Genomic DNA, 17,447 nt, shown 5'->3' on the forward strand with positions numbered 1-17,447 from the left:
AAGCAGAGACATCACTTTGCCAACAAAGTTCCATTAAGTCAAAGCTGTGGTTTTCCCAGTAGCCAAGTTCAGATGTGAGAGTTGGACCATAAAGAAGGATGAGTGCCGAAGACTTGATGCTTTTGAAGTGTGGCGTTGGAGAAGACTCTTGAGAGTCCCTTGGACTGCGAAGAGATCAAACCAGTCAATCCTAAAGGAAATCAACCCTGAATAGTCATTGGAAGGGCTGATGCTGAAGCTGAAGCTCCAATACTTTGACCGTTTAATGTGAAGAGCTGACTCGTTGGAAAATACCCTAATGCTGGGAAAGATTGAGGGCAGGAGGAGAAGGGAGTGACAGAGGATGAAATGGTTGGAAGATATCACCAACTCAATGGACATGAGTTTGAGCAAACTCTGGGAGACAGGGAAGGACAGAGAAGCCTGATGTGCTACAGTTCATGGGGTCACAAAGAGTCGGACATGACTCAGCGACTGAACAACAACAAAGAGTTGAAAGCTCATTAAAGACATTGAATAATAACTTTTAAACCTTCCCAGCACCAGATCTGATAAAAGCGAAAGAGGAGAGTGAAAAGGTTGGCTTGAAGCTCAACATTCAGAAAACAAAGATCATGGCATCTGGTCCCATCACTTCATGGGAAATAGATGGGGAAACAGTGTCAGACTTTATTTTTTTGGGCTCCAAAATCACTGCAGATGGTGATTGCAGCCATGAAATTAAAAGACGCTTACTCCTTGGAAGGAAAGTTATGACCAACCTAGATAACATATTAAAAAGCAGAGACATTATGCCAACAAAGGTCCGTCTAGTCAAGGCTATGGTTTTTCCTGTGGTCATGTATGGATGTGAGAGTTGGACTGTGAAGAAAGCTGATTGCCGAAGAATTGATGCTTTTGAACTGTGGTGTTGGAGAAGACTCTTGAGAGTCCCTTGGACTTCAAGGAGATCCAGCCAGTCCATTCTAAAGGAGATCAATCCTGGGTGTTCATTGGAGGGACTGATGCTAAAACTGAAACTCCAATACTTTGGCCACCTCATGTGAAGAGTTGACTCACTGGAAAAGACTCTGATGCTGGGAAGGATTGGGGGCGGGAGGAGAAGGGGACAACAGAGAATGAGATGGCTGGATGGCTTCACCGACTTGATGGACGTGAGTTTGAGTGAACTCCGGGAGTTGGTGATGGACAGGGAGGCCTGGTGTGCTGTGATTCATGGGGTCGCGAAGAGTCAGACACGACTGAGGGACTGAACTGAACTGAGCACCAGATCCAGATGTTTTCACAAAAGAGTCCCAACGATTAATAAGTATCTGTGTAACTAATAATGCTAACCACATACAAACTAGTTCAGAATACAGGGGGAAAATAAAACCACACACCCAGTTTCTTTCATGAGGCCAGCACTACCTTAATACCAAACCCTGACAAGGATAATATGAGTCAGAAAAACCACAGACTGTCTCCCTTTTAAACTTAGAGATGCAAAAATCCTCTCTAAAATATCAATTGATTCCATAATGTATTAAATATATATCACGATCAAATTGGATTTGTTCCAGGAATAAAAGGTTGGATTAACATTAGAACACTGAGGAACAGAATTCACAACATTGTCAGTCTAAACGGGAAAAATCATGTGATACTTTCAGAGGCAGAGAAAACATTTAGTAAAATTCAACATTTATTTATGTTTTAAAAAGATCTCTTAGGAAGTTAGGAACAGAAGGGGATCTTTCTTAATCTAATTAGGGCCACCTAAACAACCCTACAGTAGATTTATCACTAATGATAAAACCATTAAAAACCATTCACTTGAAGATCAGAAATAAGACAAGGATGCCCATTTTAGGGACTTTTTCTTCAGTGTTATTGTGATGATTACAAACATCTATTGCATGATATATACCAGCAACGGATGTTAGAAAATATCATTTAAAAAAGAGATGAGATTTATTATAGCACAAACACATGTAAAGCACTTAGAAATAAATCTCAAAATGGTACATGATGTTTATGGAGAATATTATTAATTATTATTCAGAAACATTCAAGAGGACCTAAATAAAAAGAGAGTTATATCATGTTCATTGATTGGATGACTCAGTGTTACAAAGGTATCTGTACTCTCCAATTTGATCTCCAGATTCAATGCAGTCCTTTTCTTAAAAAAATTTTTTTTAATTGGAGGATAATTGTTTTACCATGTTGTGTTGGGTTCTGCCATACCACAACACAGGTCAGTCCTACCTATATATGTCTCAGTGCAGTTCTAATAAAAATCTCAACTTTGTTTTTCATGGAATTTGACAAGCAGAGTAAAGTACTGTATGTACATAACCAGGATAATCCTGAAGATGCAGAATAAGAAGAGCTCTGTCTTCCCAGATAGCAGGGCTTATTGTACTCATCATATTAGTGAAGACAGTGTGATACTGGTATTGGTATAGACACATCAGCCCTTGGAATAGTTTATCATCTGGCTGGCTTCCTCCTGAGACATAAAAGATGCTCTCAGAGGACTTTCCAGCCATCAGGATGATAGACCTGTGACAACTTGTTGCATCCTCTAAACTAGATAAAATCTGGTGTACATATGGCATGCGTGTGTGCTCAGTCATGTCCAGCTGTTTGTGACCTCATGGAGCATACATATTAGCCCTGGGTTTTTTTGGAGGGACTTCCTACTTATACAGATTTTTGATCTAAGATTGGAATACACCTACAATGGATGCCTGCACGATATGAATTAGTGTTTATTGTTTGCCAAAATAGGCTCTTACTGAGGTTAGAGTTTGATTTAGAATATGTTTGCGTACATTTATTCATCATCCATTTAGTCACTCTTTTATCTGTACATCCAGCCATACATACATTCAGTCTGCCCACACATCTATCTACTGCCCATTTGCACATCCATCCATCCATTCATTTATCCATCCACTCAACCTTCCATCCATCCATCCCTCAACGCATCCATCCACTCAACTATCCATCCGTCTATCCACCCACCCATCCACTTTCACTCATTTACCCATTCATTCATCATTTATCCACCCATTGAAACATCCACCTATTTATCCATCTGTGCTGCTCTGTCTGCCTACCTATCTGTATGGTTATAGAAGAGGGCTTGCACAGTCTACTAGTTACGTACTGATGCATATCGTCACCCTAAACTTAGTGGTGTAAAACAACAAGTGTTTTATTTGCTCATAATCCTGCAAATTGACCCAACTGGGCTTGACAGGGATGGCTGGTTTCAGCTCTGCGGATCCGGGCAGTTCATCTGGGGCTGGTGTTAACTATAAGTACTTACTCTCACATCATTTGTCCTCCAGGGCTCTCCGGCCACCCATCGTCTCTCACCAGACAACTGTACTTCTTCACACGTCCACTCGGCTCTCCGAGAAGGCAAATGTTGCAAGCCGCTTGGCCTCCTTTTTTTAGTTTAGCTTTTTTCCCTAATTCATTTATTTTTTATTGATATATAGTTTACTATGTTCTTAATTTGTTATACAGCCAAGTGATTCGGTTGTACATGTATATATATTCTTTTTAAAATATTTTTTTCCATTATGGTTTATCATTGGATGTATTTTAAAATTGGAGGATAGTTGCTTTACAACATTGTGTTCATTTCTGCTGATGAATCAGCTGTATGTATACATTTACCGCCTCCCTCTTGAGCCTCCCTCCCACCCCTTCAGGTTGCCACAGGGCACCAAGCTGAGCCCCATGTTATACAGCAGCTTCCCGCTGGCTGTCTATTATAATCTGCATGTGGTAGTGTATATGGATCAGTTCTACTCTCTCAATTCGTCCTGGCCTCCTGAGGACTAGATGCTGGAATTCCTGGAATGTCCCTTCTGTAACATTCTGTCAAAGTGAGTCAGAGTCAGTTTACTCAGCCATGATGGTTTGAGAACCTGTCATGTCCTGGTAGAGAGAGGAACAGGACGGACACATTCCCTGCCCCCCCTCCCCCCGCAGAGCTCACCTTCTGGTTCCTGCGCTTTCTATAGAGACTCCAGCTGCACTAACAGGTGCAGCAGGTCTGACGTCTCCATCCCCTGTGGGTGACTTTTCTACCCTCCCACAGGAGGTCGAGTTTTTTCTAGACCCCCTTCATCAGAATGGGCTACTTTTCCAGGCTTCAGTTTCCAGGCAGGGGCCCCCATTCCCTTTCCTCAAGCCTCTGAGCCACATCAGAGCCACGTTGCTGTCCCCAAGGGATACCAGATCCCCATTTCTTCACCCCCAGAGTCCACTTTTGGGACTAACCCTCCCACCTCAATCCATAGAGCAGCAGCCCCTGCATTGTCACTCTGGCTTTAATCTCTAGGGATTAAATATCCCTAGCAGCTAAGGATATTTCTTTCTTCAAGTTCATTGATATATTGTAATATATTAATTTTTTTAATATTTGTTTTTCTTTATTTATTTGGCTGCACTGGGTCTTAGTTGCCACATGTGGGATCCAATTCTCTGGCTAGGGATCAAACCCGGGCCCTCTGCTTTGGGAGCTCAGTCTTAGCCACTGGACCACCAGGGAAGTCCCTGTATCTTGTAATATTTCATTAGACTTTATTTGGATATCTATGAGTTTGTAGCAGGAGCAGGGTCTGTCTGTCTCAGCTGAGACCACTCTGGAAAGATCTGTTGTTCAGCTGCTCAGTCGTGTCCAACTCTTTGAGACCCCATGGACTGCAGCACAGCAGGCTTCCCTGTCCTTCACCATCTCCTGGAGTTTGCTCAAACTCATGTCCATTGAGTCAGTGATGCCATCCAACCATCTCATCCTCTGTCGCCTCCTTCTCCTCCTGCCTTCAGTCCTTCCCAACATCAGGATCTTTTCCAATGAGTTGGCTTTTCACATCAGGTGGCCAAAATATTGAGCTTCAGCTTCAGCATCAGTCCTTCCAACGAATATTCAGGGTTGGTTTCCTCTAGGGTTGACTGGTTTGCTCTCCTTGCTGTCCAAGGGACTCTTGAGAGTCTTCTCCAGTACTACAGATAGAAAGCATCAATTTTGGGTTTCTGTAAAACAGACCTGCAAGGGAGATTTGCATGCTGGAGGTTAATTAATTGTAGAATGCTGTTAGGCTCAGCTCGTGGGAGGGCATTGGGACTCGGCAGAGGGAAGAGCTGGGCTCCGACGACAGGGACTTCAGTGGGTCTCATGGGAAGCTCTGAAGCTGGGGTGGCTCTTCAAAATCATCCCTACATCCCCCGCCAAGTTCTGGCCAGACTTCAAACCTCTTTGTCACTTTGTGCTTTTTGGAGATCAATGCCAGGAGGAGACTAGTAGGTGATTCCTGCTTTTCACCATCTCTTTTGTGAAGAAATGAAGATGCAAAGTCAACTACTACCTGAATGGGAAAGGGGCAGGAGAAATAAATAATAGCATCAGCAACGATGTATGTCCTCAGTCACTCAGTTGTGTCTGACTCTTTAGGACTCCATGGACTGTAGCCCGCCAGGCTCCCCTGACCGAGAGATTTTTCAGGCAGGAATATTGGAGTGGGTTGCCACATCCTCCTCCAGGGAATCTTTCCAACCCAGGGACCGAACTCTCATCTCCTGTGTGTCTCCTGCATTACTCCTGTGTGTCTCCTGCATGTCTCCTGCATTGCAGGCTGACTCTTTTACTGCTGAGTGATCGGGGAAGCCCAACAATGACGGCCAGGTTTACTGAGCACCTAGTTGTGCCAGGAGCCACTCAACTCAGCATTTGGCATATCTTTAAAAAATTTTTTAAATTTATTTATTTTTGACTGTGCTTTGTTGCTTCAGGGGCTTTTCTCTAGTTGCGGTGAGTGGGGGGCCACTCTCCCATTGCAGTGCACGGCCTTCTCATTGCAGCGGCCTCTCTTGTTGCACAGCATGGACTTCAGGACACGTGGGCTTTCAGTAGTCGTGGCTCCCGGGCTCAGTAGTTGTGGCACACAGGCTTAGTTGCTCCGGAGCATGTGGAATCTTCCTGGACCAGGGAATGAACCTATGTCTCTTGCATTGGCAGGCAGATTCTTAACCACTGAGCCACCGAGGAAGCCCAGCACTTGGCACATCTTGACTCTTCCCAGGTTATGGGGTTGTGGGGAGGGTTCAGTTCAGTTCATATTAGTTCATGGGGCTGCCGCAACAACGGACCACAGCCAGAGTGACCTAAACAACAGACATGTATCTTCTCACAGTGCTGCAGGCTGGAAACCCAAGATCACAGTGTCAGCAGTGTTGGTGCCTTCTGAGGCCTTGCTCCTAGGTTTGCAGAGACCACTTTGTGTCCTCATGTGGTCTTGCCTCTGTGTGTGTCTGTGTCCTAGTCTTTTCTTTTTCTTAAATTATTTTTTAATTGAAGTATCGTTGCTTTATTGAAGTAGAGTTGTGTTAGTTTCAGGTGTGCGGCAAAGTGAGTCAGTTATCCATACACATATCTCCACTCTATTTTAGATTTTTTTCCCATTTAGGTCAACACAGAACATTGAGTATTGTTTCCTGTGCTGTACAGTAGGTTCTCACTATTTATCTATTTTATACATAGTAGTGAATATACGTTAATCCCAGTCTCACAATTGATCTCACCCCACCTTCCCTCCTTGGCATCCATATGTTTGTTCTCTATGTGTGTGTCTCTATTTCTGCCTTGCTAATAGGTTCATATGTACCATTTTTCTCGATTCCACATATATGTGTTACTATATATTTGGTTTTGTTTTTCAGACTTACTTCACTCTGTACAACAGTCTCTAGGCTCATTCACGTCTCTGCAAATGGCACAGTTTGGTTCCTTTTTATGGCTATGTAATATTCCATTATATATATGTGCCACATCTTCTTTATCCATTCTTCTGTCAATGGATGACCTTCTCTGGTAGCTCAGTGGTAAAGAATCCACCTGCCGGTAGGAGGCGTGGGTCCAATCCCTGATCCAGAAAGATCCCTTGGAGAAGGAAATAGCAACTCACTCCCATTCTTGCCTGTGAAATCCCATAGACAGAGGAGCCTGGTGGGCTACAGTCCATGGGTTGCAAAGTGTCGGACATGACTTAGTGACTGAACAACACCACCAATAATTAGTGATGTTGAACATCTTTTCTTGTGCCTCTTGGCCATCTGTCTTCTTGGGAGAAGTGTCTGTTTATATTTTCTGCCAATTTTTTTGATAGAGTTGTTTGTCTGCTTGATATTGAGTTGCATGAGCTGTTTGTATATTTTGGAGATTAATCCCTTGTCAGTTGCTTCATTTGTAAATATTTTCTCCCTTTCTTAACGTTGTCTTTCCATCTTGATTATGGTTACCTTTGCTGTGCAAAAGCTTTTAAGTCCCATTTGTTTATTTTTGTTTTTATTTTCCTTACTTCAGGAGGTAGATCAAAAAAGATCTTATAAGGACACCAGTCACATTGGATTAAGGCCCACTCGAATCACCTTAATCTCCCTTAAGGCGCCATCTCCAAATATAGTTACATTGGCAGATACTGGGGTTTGAACTTCAACAAATGAATTCTGGGGGGAACACAATTCAGCATCCATTACAGGGTGGGCAGTTCTGTGCTCTGCTTTTTGGAGAAAACAACCCTGGAAAGGGGAAAGTCCCCCTGCCCCCGAGAAATCCTGGAGGAAGGGGACTGAAAACTAGAAGAGGCTGGAGTCCTGTTCCCCATTGCAGAGAGACTGCAGGTCCCCAAAGAGGAAATGACTCAATGGTGTCTCTGGGCAGCTGAAGCCACAGAGCGCCTCAAAGAGTTTCCTGTACCTAAACCCGGCCTGAATACCGGCCTCCTGAGCAGGGCTCAGGAGAAGCAGAGGACGCACCACTCTCGAGAAACTGTAGGGACACAAACGGGGTGGGTGGGTCAGAAGAAGCTGGGTACCACGTGCGTGTGTGGCTGCAGAATCAGACGACAGGAGGGACATGGGTAAACCTATGGCTGACTCATGTTGATGCTTGGTAGAAACCAGCACAATACCGTAAAGCAATTATCCTTCAGTTAAAAATACATTTAAAAACAATCAGACAAGATCTCTCCTTCATTCTATTTTTTTTAACGTTTCTAATTCCTTATTTTTTTTTGAACTTTTAAGTTTGTATTGGGGTGTAGCCGATTAACAATGTTGTGGTAGTTTCAAGTGAACAGCGAAGGGACTCAGCCTTGATTTTTGTCCCTTAAGACTCATTTCTGACTTCTGACTTCCGAAACTGTAAGATAACCAATTTAGTATTGCCTTAGACGGTAAAGCGTCTGTCTACAATGTGGGAGACCTGGGTTCAATCCCTGGGTCGGGAAGATCTCCTGGAGAAGGAAATGGTAACCCACTCCAGTATTCTTGCCTGGAAAATCCCATGGACCAAGAAGCCTGGTAGGCTACAGGCCATGGGGTCGCAAAGAGTCGGACACAACTGAGCGACTTCACTCACTTCAAAAAGCAGCAACAGGAAACTAATACAACTAGGAACTCTCAATTTTCTTGAAATTCATGGTCATCTCAGGCTGTCATATACATTCCCACCTTTAATGGAGAAATGACTTAACCTCTCTGTGCCTTGATTTCCCCATCTATCAAATGGGTATTATAACCGTACACCCCCCCCCACATAGGGTCATTGTGAGAATTCAGTGAGTTACTGTGAATTAAAGAAGGCTGAGCGCCAAATAACTGATGCTTTCAAATTGTGGTGAACTGACTCACTGGGCAAGACCCTGATGCTGGGAAAGACTGAAGGCAAAAGGAGAAGGGGTCAACAGAGGATGAAGATGGTTGGATAGCATCAATGACTCAATGGACGTGAGTTTGAGCAAACTCCAGGAGATAGTGAAGGACAGGGAAGCCTGGCACGCTGCAACCCATGGGGTTACAAAGAGTCAGACATGAACGACTTAGTGAGTGAACAACAGCAACGCACTTAGCACAGTGCCTGGCATGCGGTGTGTGCATTAGTATGACCTCTAATTAAAGATCAGTATTATTTTAAGAAAAACAGTCATGCAGACGTGATGATGAAAGGCAACTGACATTCAGTCTTCAAGTGGAAGACCATGGAGAGGAGTGGAGACTGGTGAGCTGGTGAGCTGATGCCTTCCCCACAGGGGACAACTGCTTCCCAACCTGAGTTGTCGTCACAGCCCCCAACTTGCCAAGAAATCTCGATTTGTCCATGTGCCAAGTTTTGTAACCTTTAAACACTGGCTACTAATTGCTGTTTGAAAAACACACTCGGTGATTAGACGTGATCTTGCATCTACAGACGTAAGATCACCTTATGTAATAACTGAAAAGAATTGGGAAAAAAAATTTTTTTTAAGTTTTGATACTTTATTTTTGTTTGTTTGTTTGGGCCATATGGCATGCAGGTTCTTCCCCAGTCATGCAGGTTCTGTTTCTTGGGGACGCTGCATCTCAGTGTTATAACGCAGCGGGGAGGGGCATAATGTCATCACAGGAAAGTAGGAAACAATTTAATTGCTGTGATTTTTCCTTCTATTACCTCTGGATCCTGGAAAGAGATGTGGAGAAGGAGAAGAGTTTTCTGTTCCAGGGCTGGGGGTGGGGGGATGGCATCAGGTGAAGACAGGACACTTTGGGTATTGAGAAAGAGATGATGGGGCGGGGAGAGGGTGAAATCTGAAAAGATAACGGTGGTGTTAGCGGAAATCCAGTAGATAGACTTCTAAGAAGTTGTAAATAGGTCACTGGCCTGGGCTGGGGGCTTCCTGCTCCTGCACTTTATCTGAAATCAAAGCCCCTCCCAAAGGTGATCTTAGGAGGCTCAACTCCATAAAGGTTCCATCCCCAGGCAGATGTTGGTGGCTGCTGGTGACTTTGATAAGTACCCCCCAGACACACACACACACACACACACTCCGGTCTTCTCATCAAAGCCTCGGAAACAGAAAGACCACGAAGAGAGTAAAGGAAACTCCAGCATGGGTGGAGGCTGGGCCCCTGGGGCTGTTTCACCTCCCATCAGCCCAGCCAGGGAGGCATGAAGCTGGGTGCCCTTGGTGTGGGCAGAGTTGGGTGGGGGAGGCACCTGAGCCTTGGTCGCTGCATCTGGAAAGCGGGGGCAACAGCAACTCCTGCCCAGAGGTGCAGATAAAGATGTGACTCACCACCTATGGCTGATGCATGTTGATGTTTGACAGAAGACAACAAAATTCTGTAAAGCGATATTCCTTCATTTAAAAAATAAAAAGATGTGACTTGCACAAGATGCCTGGTACAGGGGACATGCCTGACAGATGCTCTCCTTAATATCTCTGAATGACACTCATGTACTTATGGATCTGTTCCTGCATACCAGGCACAATACGAAGTGGCTTTTTTCCTCATCTGATTTTAAAATTCACTGTGTTTCTTTTTTTAAAAAAAAGAATATTTATTTGGCTGCACTGGGTTTTAGTTGTGGCATGAGGGATCTTTAGTTTCAGCATTCAAACTCTGAGTTGCGGTATGTGGGATCTAGTTCCCTGACCGGAGATTAAACCGGGGCCCCCTGCATTGGGAGTTGTGGAGTCTTAGCCACTGGACCACCAGGGAAGTCCCTCCTCATCTGATTTCATCTTTACAATAAACCCAGGAGGTGAGAATCCTCGTTACCTATTATTTCACAGATGAGGAAACTGGGCATGGAGAGGTGACGGGGTTTGCTCCTATGTCACATGGCCAGGAAATGACAGAGTAGACTTGGAACCCAAGACCATCAGATGGCAAAGCCAGTTCCTTTCACCCCTTTACCAGGCAACTGTGTCAACAATAACAAGAGTGATTCATTCTCCTCTGGGGTCTGAGCTGCGATCCTAGGGTCCAGGGAAACCTTGCTTCCTGGGTCCATGCTCATTTGCATAAAGCATCAGGTCTGTAAGCATATCATTACCTGTCCCTCCCCACACTCTTGGATGCCCTGTTACCCCAAGCTCCCAGCTGGCTGGGTAGAGTGCCAGTCTGTGCTGAATGTCAGCAAGAAGGGTACTGAAGTGTGTAGCCTCTGCTTTCTCAGAAACTGGATTTGAGGCTAAGGCACACCTGGGCACCAGGTCTCTGGCTTCCCCGCTAAACTTCCTGCATGGAGTTGGGTCAGCTGGGTTCAGAGTTCTCAGCTGTAAAAGTGACCTCTGTGGGTCATTCCATCTGTCCCTGGGCCTCCATGAGCCACCTGCCCCCTAAGAACTAGACAGACCAGCTGCAATGTTCAGCATTTATTTCCAAGGCCAGTGGTCCAAGGGCTACAGCCTAAGTCTGGTCCTCACCCCAGGATGTGAGGTGGCTGGGAAGAACTGGCTATGTGTGTTTGTCATTGTGAGGCTGCGAGTGTGTGTGATGGGTGTGACCGTGAGGCAGCATGTGAAAGTCTGACATGAGAAGCACCGCACCCCGTGTGTCATACGTGGTGTGACTGTACGGCCCAGTGTGGGTGACGGGCTGTGGTGATGGCTTGTGTGTGACTGTGTCGTATGTGGTTGTAATGCAGTGTCTGTGACTGAGGGTTTGCTCTGCTGTCTAGGACTTGCCGGTTGTGTGAGAATCTGCTGTTTGGTGTGTGTGTGTGTATGGCTGTCAAGGAGTGGCTGAGCTTGCGGGTCTCTGGGATGCTGTAGCTGTGATGATAGTTTCTTTCTTTCACTTTTTCTGCCTTTTCCTTTTCTTTCCTTTCACCCTTCCTTTCTTTCATTTTTCCTCCCTCCTCTCCCTTGCTTCTCTCACTCTCTTTTTCTCTCTAGAAACATCTTCGTGGACTTGGATCACGCGCTCCAAGCGCGTACCTCCCAGCACGCCCCTCCGCCTGCTTCTCTGAGTGTAGCTTTGTGGCCAGGCTGTGGGGTGGCCGCAAGCCTCATGGCTGGAACTTGGGTCATGACTCTGACCATGGGCAGGGCTGGGCTGGGCTCTCCAGGGTGGGTGAGTCTTGATGATAAATTACCCCCCCCAGACTCCACCCACACTTGTGAGAGGGTAGAGGGTGTTAAGAAATTTTCTGTTCTCAGTCAACTCCCCAGACCCCCATGTCCCACTTTAATCTGAATCAAAAGTATAAATACAATTTCCTGTCTTAGCCACCCACCACCTCCATCACCATGTCCCTTTGATCTGAATCAGAAGTATAAATAGCCACCCCTCACCCCTTCCTGAATGTCAAGATCAGCTTTACGCCCTGCCTGGGGACTAACAGAACCCCAGTCTCCCAGTCTGTGCCCTCAGTGTTGTCCACGGCAGGGCCTGCAGTCTCCTTTGGTCCTTTGGAGGTGCCTGCGGGTTTTTGGGGCAGCTGGGTTCTCTGCCTCGCTGGTCCCCACTGAGCTCTCCACCTGTCAAGTTTGGGTGTCCCCCAGGCCCGCTCTAAAAACATCCGCTCCTGTTTTTCTGTGTCCTGAGGCATCCTCTGAAGTCTCTTACTTGTCGGAGACCCACGTTAGATTAGCCCCGACCACGTCCTTCACACCATGAAGGCCCCGAAGTAGGAGCGTGTGCCGTCGTGGACTTGGATCACGCGCTCGGCTGGCATGCGTACCACCACCTCGTCCCCCACGTCCAGGTGGACCACTCCACCCAGGAAGCTGATGTCCCACCACACCTGGGAGCCCTCTGCTTGCCCGCAACGCGACCGCCGGTTGACCAGCAGCTCCACCTCCTCGGGGTAGCTGGCAGTGCGCTTGTAGAGCCCGTGGGTGATGGGCAGGCAGCCGGTCAATTCCTGGGAGCAGCCCGTACCACTCAGCTGCACCTTGGAGTAGATGTAGTAGTAGCCGGCCTGGGCAACCACCAGGGCCCCATCCTGGTAGCTGAGGCCTCTCAAGAAGGCCAGGCCCAGTTTCGTCTCCCACCGCAGCGGGCCTCCGCTGCCAATCCAGCTGAAGTCGGCCCCTGTGGAGGGAGAGCGAGCAGGGCTGGTGAGCGCACGTCTCCTGCTCGCAGTGGGACCCCGGGCCAGTCGCCAGCCCTCTCTGAGCGCCACCTTGCTCTGTGCTGGGCTTTAAATGTATGCACTCACTTTATCCTCCCTTTCCAGGTAGGGGAACTGAAGCACAGTAAGTGGCAAATAACTTGCTTATCCTCCATCTTAATGCTTTCACCCGCTTTTGCAGGCGAGAAAACTGAGGCACAGAGCAATCAATTCGCCCAAACCGTCAGAAATTGTTAAGTGGCAGAACTAAGGATTTAAGCAAAACACATCATGGCTCAGTAGCCTCATAACCTCTGTATGCCTCAGTCTCCCTCTCTGGAAAATGGAGCTGTGAATAGTCCTGGCTAAGGAGCGAATGAATGAAGAGGTAGAAAGCCCATCACAGTGTGAGCCAGAGGGCAAGCACCCTACAAGGGTTTATCCAATAAATGAAATTAGAAATGCGTGGACCCAGGCAGTCTCTGTGCTCTGGGCAGCTTTGAAGAGCTAATGAATAAAGGAGGACTCAGCCGTCATTGGGGTGTCTGTCTGGTCTCCCCAGGACCCACCGAACCCTCTTACCCCCTGCCAGGACTCGAGGGCCCCCTCACCTGTGAGGTGTGCTGCTGGTTTGTCTTGCTTGGGCTTCCACTCTGGAGAGAGAGAATCAGAGGTCAGAGGTGAAGGTGGTGGTGAGGGGTAAAGGGTCAGCCTCCAGAGGGGTCATCTAGTCCACCTCCTGGTGTCAACCTCACCCTTTCCGGAATGACCCAAACTTCTGCTTCTCTGGCCTGGGGGAGGGGCTTCCATGGGGCTTGGGCCAGTTGTGCAAATTGCATTGGGCAATGGACTGACGGGGTGGGGGCAGCATGGGAACCATATCATCCCCTCCGGGGTGGGGAGGGACCAGGACCCTGACTCACCATGCAGCAGCTGCTCCCAGTGTTCCGCATCTTTGTCCTGAAAGTACAGAGCAGCCCCATGGTGAGGATCTGTGGGGCCCACACCCTGGTATCACTCAGACTCGTGGCCGAGAGGCACATGCAGACCACAGGCACAGGCATCACCCTCTGTTGACTCCAAGGCCATGTGCACGCCCCGCCCCCACTCCCTGCCGCCCAGCAGGCTCTCAACCAGCCAGGACCTCAGTTTTCCCCACTTGTAAATGGACACATGGAAAATGCCTGGTTTGAATTCCCATGTGAAAAGTGTATTACAATGCCTGGCAGAGAGCCAGCGCTATAGAAGTGTTTATTACATAAGCGCTAGGGAGCTCAATCCCTGGATCAGGAAATGGCAACCCACTGGAGAAGGCAATGGCAATCTCTGGAAAAGAAAATGGCAACCCACTCCAGTATTCTTGCCTGGAGAATCCCAGGGCCAGAGGAGCCTGGCAGGCTACGGTCTATCGGGTCGCAGAGTCTGACAGGACTGAAGTGACTTAACGTGCACACACACAGAAGACACACAGTCACCTGAATGGCTGGACACTTGTATGTAAAAGCAAACACGTGAATACAGACACATGGACAGAGTGACCTGGACACACTGACAAGACACACATGGAGGCAGATACATGGGTGCAGGGTTTACGGATTCACTTGGGTCTGCACATACAGAGACCCAGTAACAAAGACACACAATGTCAATACACAGGCTGTAGACGAGTGAGGAAGTAGCTGTGTTAGTACACGTGTGTGGGATGGCAGCACAGGTCCAAGTGGGCCTGTGGCCGTCAGATCCAGCCACGAGGAGAAAAAGGACATGGAAACAAAAAGGTTGAGACCGCATGGGCATGGCATGGGACACACAGACCTGCAGGTGTGGCAGAGACATCCATGGCCACAGGAAACGGATGCAGAGAGACATGCTCACAGACTGAGAAAAGTGGCTTAGTGACAGCCCCAGTAGTGGTGATCAGGGTACTACTGGTGATGACTAGCTGGGTCAGGGACTTCCATGGTGGTCCAGCGGTTAAGACTCTGAACTTCCAATTTAAGGGCGAAGGTCTGACCCCACTGCTATGCAACATGGCCAAAAAAATTTTTTTAATTAAAATATTTTAAAAAGTGGTCAAACTGAGGAGTCAGATAAATATTTTAAAAACAAGCAACTAGCCATGTCAGGATGGGGGTTCTGGGGAATACAGACAACACAACTATTTTATAAAACATTAAGCTTCCTAGAGGTATGTGTGCTTAGTTGCTTCAGTTGTGTCTGACTCTTTGCAACCCCATGGACTGCAGCCCACCAGGCTCCTCTGTCCTTGGAATTCTCCAGGCGAGAATACTGGAGTGGGTTGCCATTGCCTCCTCCAAGGGATCCTCCCGAATGTCCTGTGTCTCTTGCATAGGCAGGTGGATTCTTTACCACTGAGCCACCTGAGAAGCCTGCTCCTAAACACCTAAGTTTTGTTAGTTCTCATCACTAGAAGAAATTATAATTATGTGATGCCATTGTAGTATTTATATACAAATCAATATGTTGTACACCTTAAACTTACACAGTGTTGTATGTCAATGATGTCTCAACTTAAAAAAGTCAGTTCCCATTTATTGAATGCTTGCCTGTGCCACACACACAATATTCTGTTTTATTACCTATGGAAACTCTTATTATCATTCCCATTTCACGGATGAGGAAACTGAGGTTCCAGAGGTGAATTAGCTTTCCTGGGACTGCTCTTAGTCTGTCCTCCATCCTTGCACACACACGTACTCAGTGACATTGGCTTGGAGATCCCCACCCCCACCCCAGTGGTGCTTACCTGCAGGGGGGCGCCAACCGCCTCTAGGCGCCAGTGCAACTGTAGCAGGAACCAGCCCTGGACAGCCAGTCCGGCCACCACCAACAGCAGTATGACGCCCAGTCCCAGCTGGGCAGCACTGCAGGGCTGTCTCCTGCGGCTGTGCCCCAGCCTCCTGAATGGGATGTCTGTCTGTCCATCCACCACGGACACCGAGGGCCTCGTAACTGTCTCTTCCATGCCTGAGTGGACGTGGCCCCAAGATGCCTGGGGCCCGGCAGGCCTGGCTGAATCCTTCAGGTCTGCAGGGAGGAAACCACGATTGCCCAACACGCCTGGGCTTCTCACAGTGCCTACAGGCACTCATGGGTCCCGGGGCTGCCTTTAGAGCTGGGGCTCAGCCCCTCCCTTTTCCCCACACGCCCTCCTCTCCTTCCTGTCTTCTCCCCACCCCCAGGCTGGCCCCATCTCACTCTTCCTCAGAGTCTCTCACACTTTCCAGAGGCATCTGGAGACATGACTCAGGTGGGGATGGGAGATGAAAAGCCCCAGCTTTCCCTTCTGATGGCATCAACCACATGGTTGCCAAATGTTTGCTGAGCACCTCAGCATCATTCACTTGGTCACCAAATGTTTGCTAAGCAACTCTTGTGTCCCAGGTACTGTTCTAGGTTTGGGGACACAGCTGTGAGCAGGAGAGACAGATGTCCGTGGTCTTAAAGCACTCCTAGTGGAGTGAGAAAGGCCAGTATAGTAAGTAAGAAAATACTATAGAGTCCTTGAAATGGTAATACAACGGATGGGAAATGCCCACAAAGAGTGGTTTGTGTGGGTACATGTGTGTGGGTGTGACTCTGTGCACAAGTGTGTAGTTGCAAGTGCGCACCTATGCGTGTAGTGTATGCATGCAGATGTGTGCAGGTGCGTGTGCCTGCCTGTGCTTGAGTGTGTGTGTGTGTCTGTACACACTTCTGTGTGCATGCATGCAAGTTTTTTTGTGTGGTTTGTTTTTAAGTATTTATTTATTTATTTGGCTGTGCTGGATCTTAGCTGAAGCACGTGGAATCTTTGATCTTTGTTGCGGCATTCAGGATCTTTAGTTGTGGCGTACGAACTCTTAGTTACAATATGTGGGATCTAGTTCTTTGTCCAGGGATCAAACCCAGGTCCCCTGCATTCAGAGTGGAGTTTTAGCCCGGTGGACCACCAGTGAAGTCCCATTGAAACTCATAGTCAGAGGATGGAACCACTGTCCACTCAGTTAACTAAAGCCAAGTCCTGGGAGTCCTCCTGGACCTCTCCTCCATCCTGTCATAATGTTCCACCCTCTGCAAGCCCTAGAGATTCAACCTCCAAGCCAGATCCCAAATCCAGCCTCCCATTTTCATCCCCACCGCTACCACCCTAAGTGCTATAGACTATGTTTGTTGCCCAGCCCCTACACTGATATATGAATACCTCCAACGTGATAGTACTTAGAGGTGGAGCCTTGGGAAAAGGCTAGGGCACAAAGTTGGAGCCCTCCTGAATGGGGTTAGTGCCCTTATAAGGGGAGTTGTAAGAGATATGCTCTGTCTCCTCTGCTGTGTGGGGACACAGAGGGAAGGAGGCCAGGCCAGGAAGAGGGCTTGCTTTGGAACTCAGCCATGCAGGCACCCTGGTCTCAGACTTCCAGCCTCTAGAACTGTGAGTAATAGACGTCTGTTGTTTAAGCCACTCAGTCTAGGGTAGCTTCTTACAGCAGCCCCAACAGACTAAAGCACTGAGGGACCCATCAGTTTTCGCTCGGACTGGTACAGTAGCTTCCCAGCTGGATAC

At 47.5% G+C, this 17,447-nt stretch overlaps 1 protein-coding gene across 3 annotated transcripts; it reads right to left on the reverse strand.

The window, feature by feature from the left end:
- Nucleotides 1-4,478: 4,478 nt before the first annotated feature.
- TNFSF14 (TNF superfamily member 14) lies at nt 4,479-15,999 on the reverse strand. 3 transcript variants are annotated; one of them, XM_088838931.1, is made up of 5 exons: nt 15,651-15,999; nt 13,807-13,843; nt 13,495-13,536; nt 12,575-12,864; nt 4,479-5,053 (listed from the first exon to the last, which is right to left on the reverse strand). In XM_088838931.1, exons 1-5 carry the CDS (start codon nt 15,867-15,869, stop codon nt 5,027-5,029), a joined length of 615 nt encoding a protein of 204 aa, XP_088695057.1. In that variant the 5' UTR covers nt 15,870-15,999; the 3' UTR covers nt 4,479-5,026. The 3 variants fall into 3 exon arrangements, with proteins under 3 accessions (XP_088695057.1, XP_055287170.1, XP_055287171.1); XM_055431195.2 differs by lacking the exon at nt 4,479-5,053 and adding an exon at nt 5,060-5,372; XM_055431196.2 differs by lacking the exon at nt 4,479-5,053 and having other exon boundaries at nt 9,303-12,864.
- Between the last annotated feature and the right edge of the window lie 1,448 nt (nt 16,000-17,447).

Source organism: Moschus berezovskii, chromosome 8 (assembly GCF_049115385.1).
Source record: "Moschus berezovskii isolate FMDL1 chromosome 8, NW_MosBer_1.0, whole genome shotgun sequence".
Lineage (NCBI taxonomy): Eukaryota > Metazoa > Chordata > Mammalia > Artiodactyla > Moschidae > Moschus > Moschus berezovskii.

Bases quoted from the DNA above. Each gene is read 5' to 3' on its own strand.
- TNFSF14 (XM_055431195.2), bottom strand. From the start codon at position 15,869: ATGGAAGAGACAGTTACGAGGCCCTCGGTGTCCGTGGTGGATGGACAG. The intron at 13,844-15,650 runs GTAAGCACCACT...CTGTACTTTCAG, and splicing joins CGGTTGGCGCCCCCCTGCAG to GACAAAGATGCGGAACACTG. The intron at 12,865-13,494 runs GTGAGGGGGCCC...CTCCCTCCACAG, and splicing joins ACCAGCAGCACACCTCACAG to GGGCCGACTTCAGCTGGATT.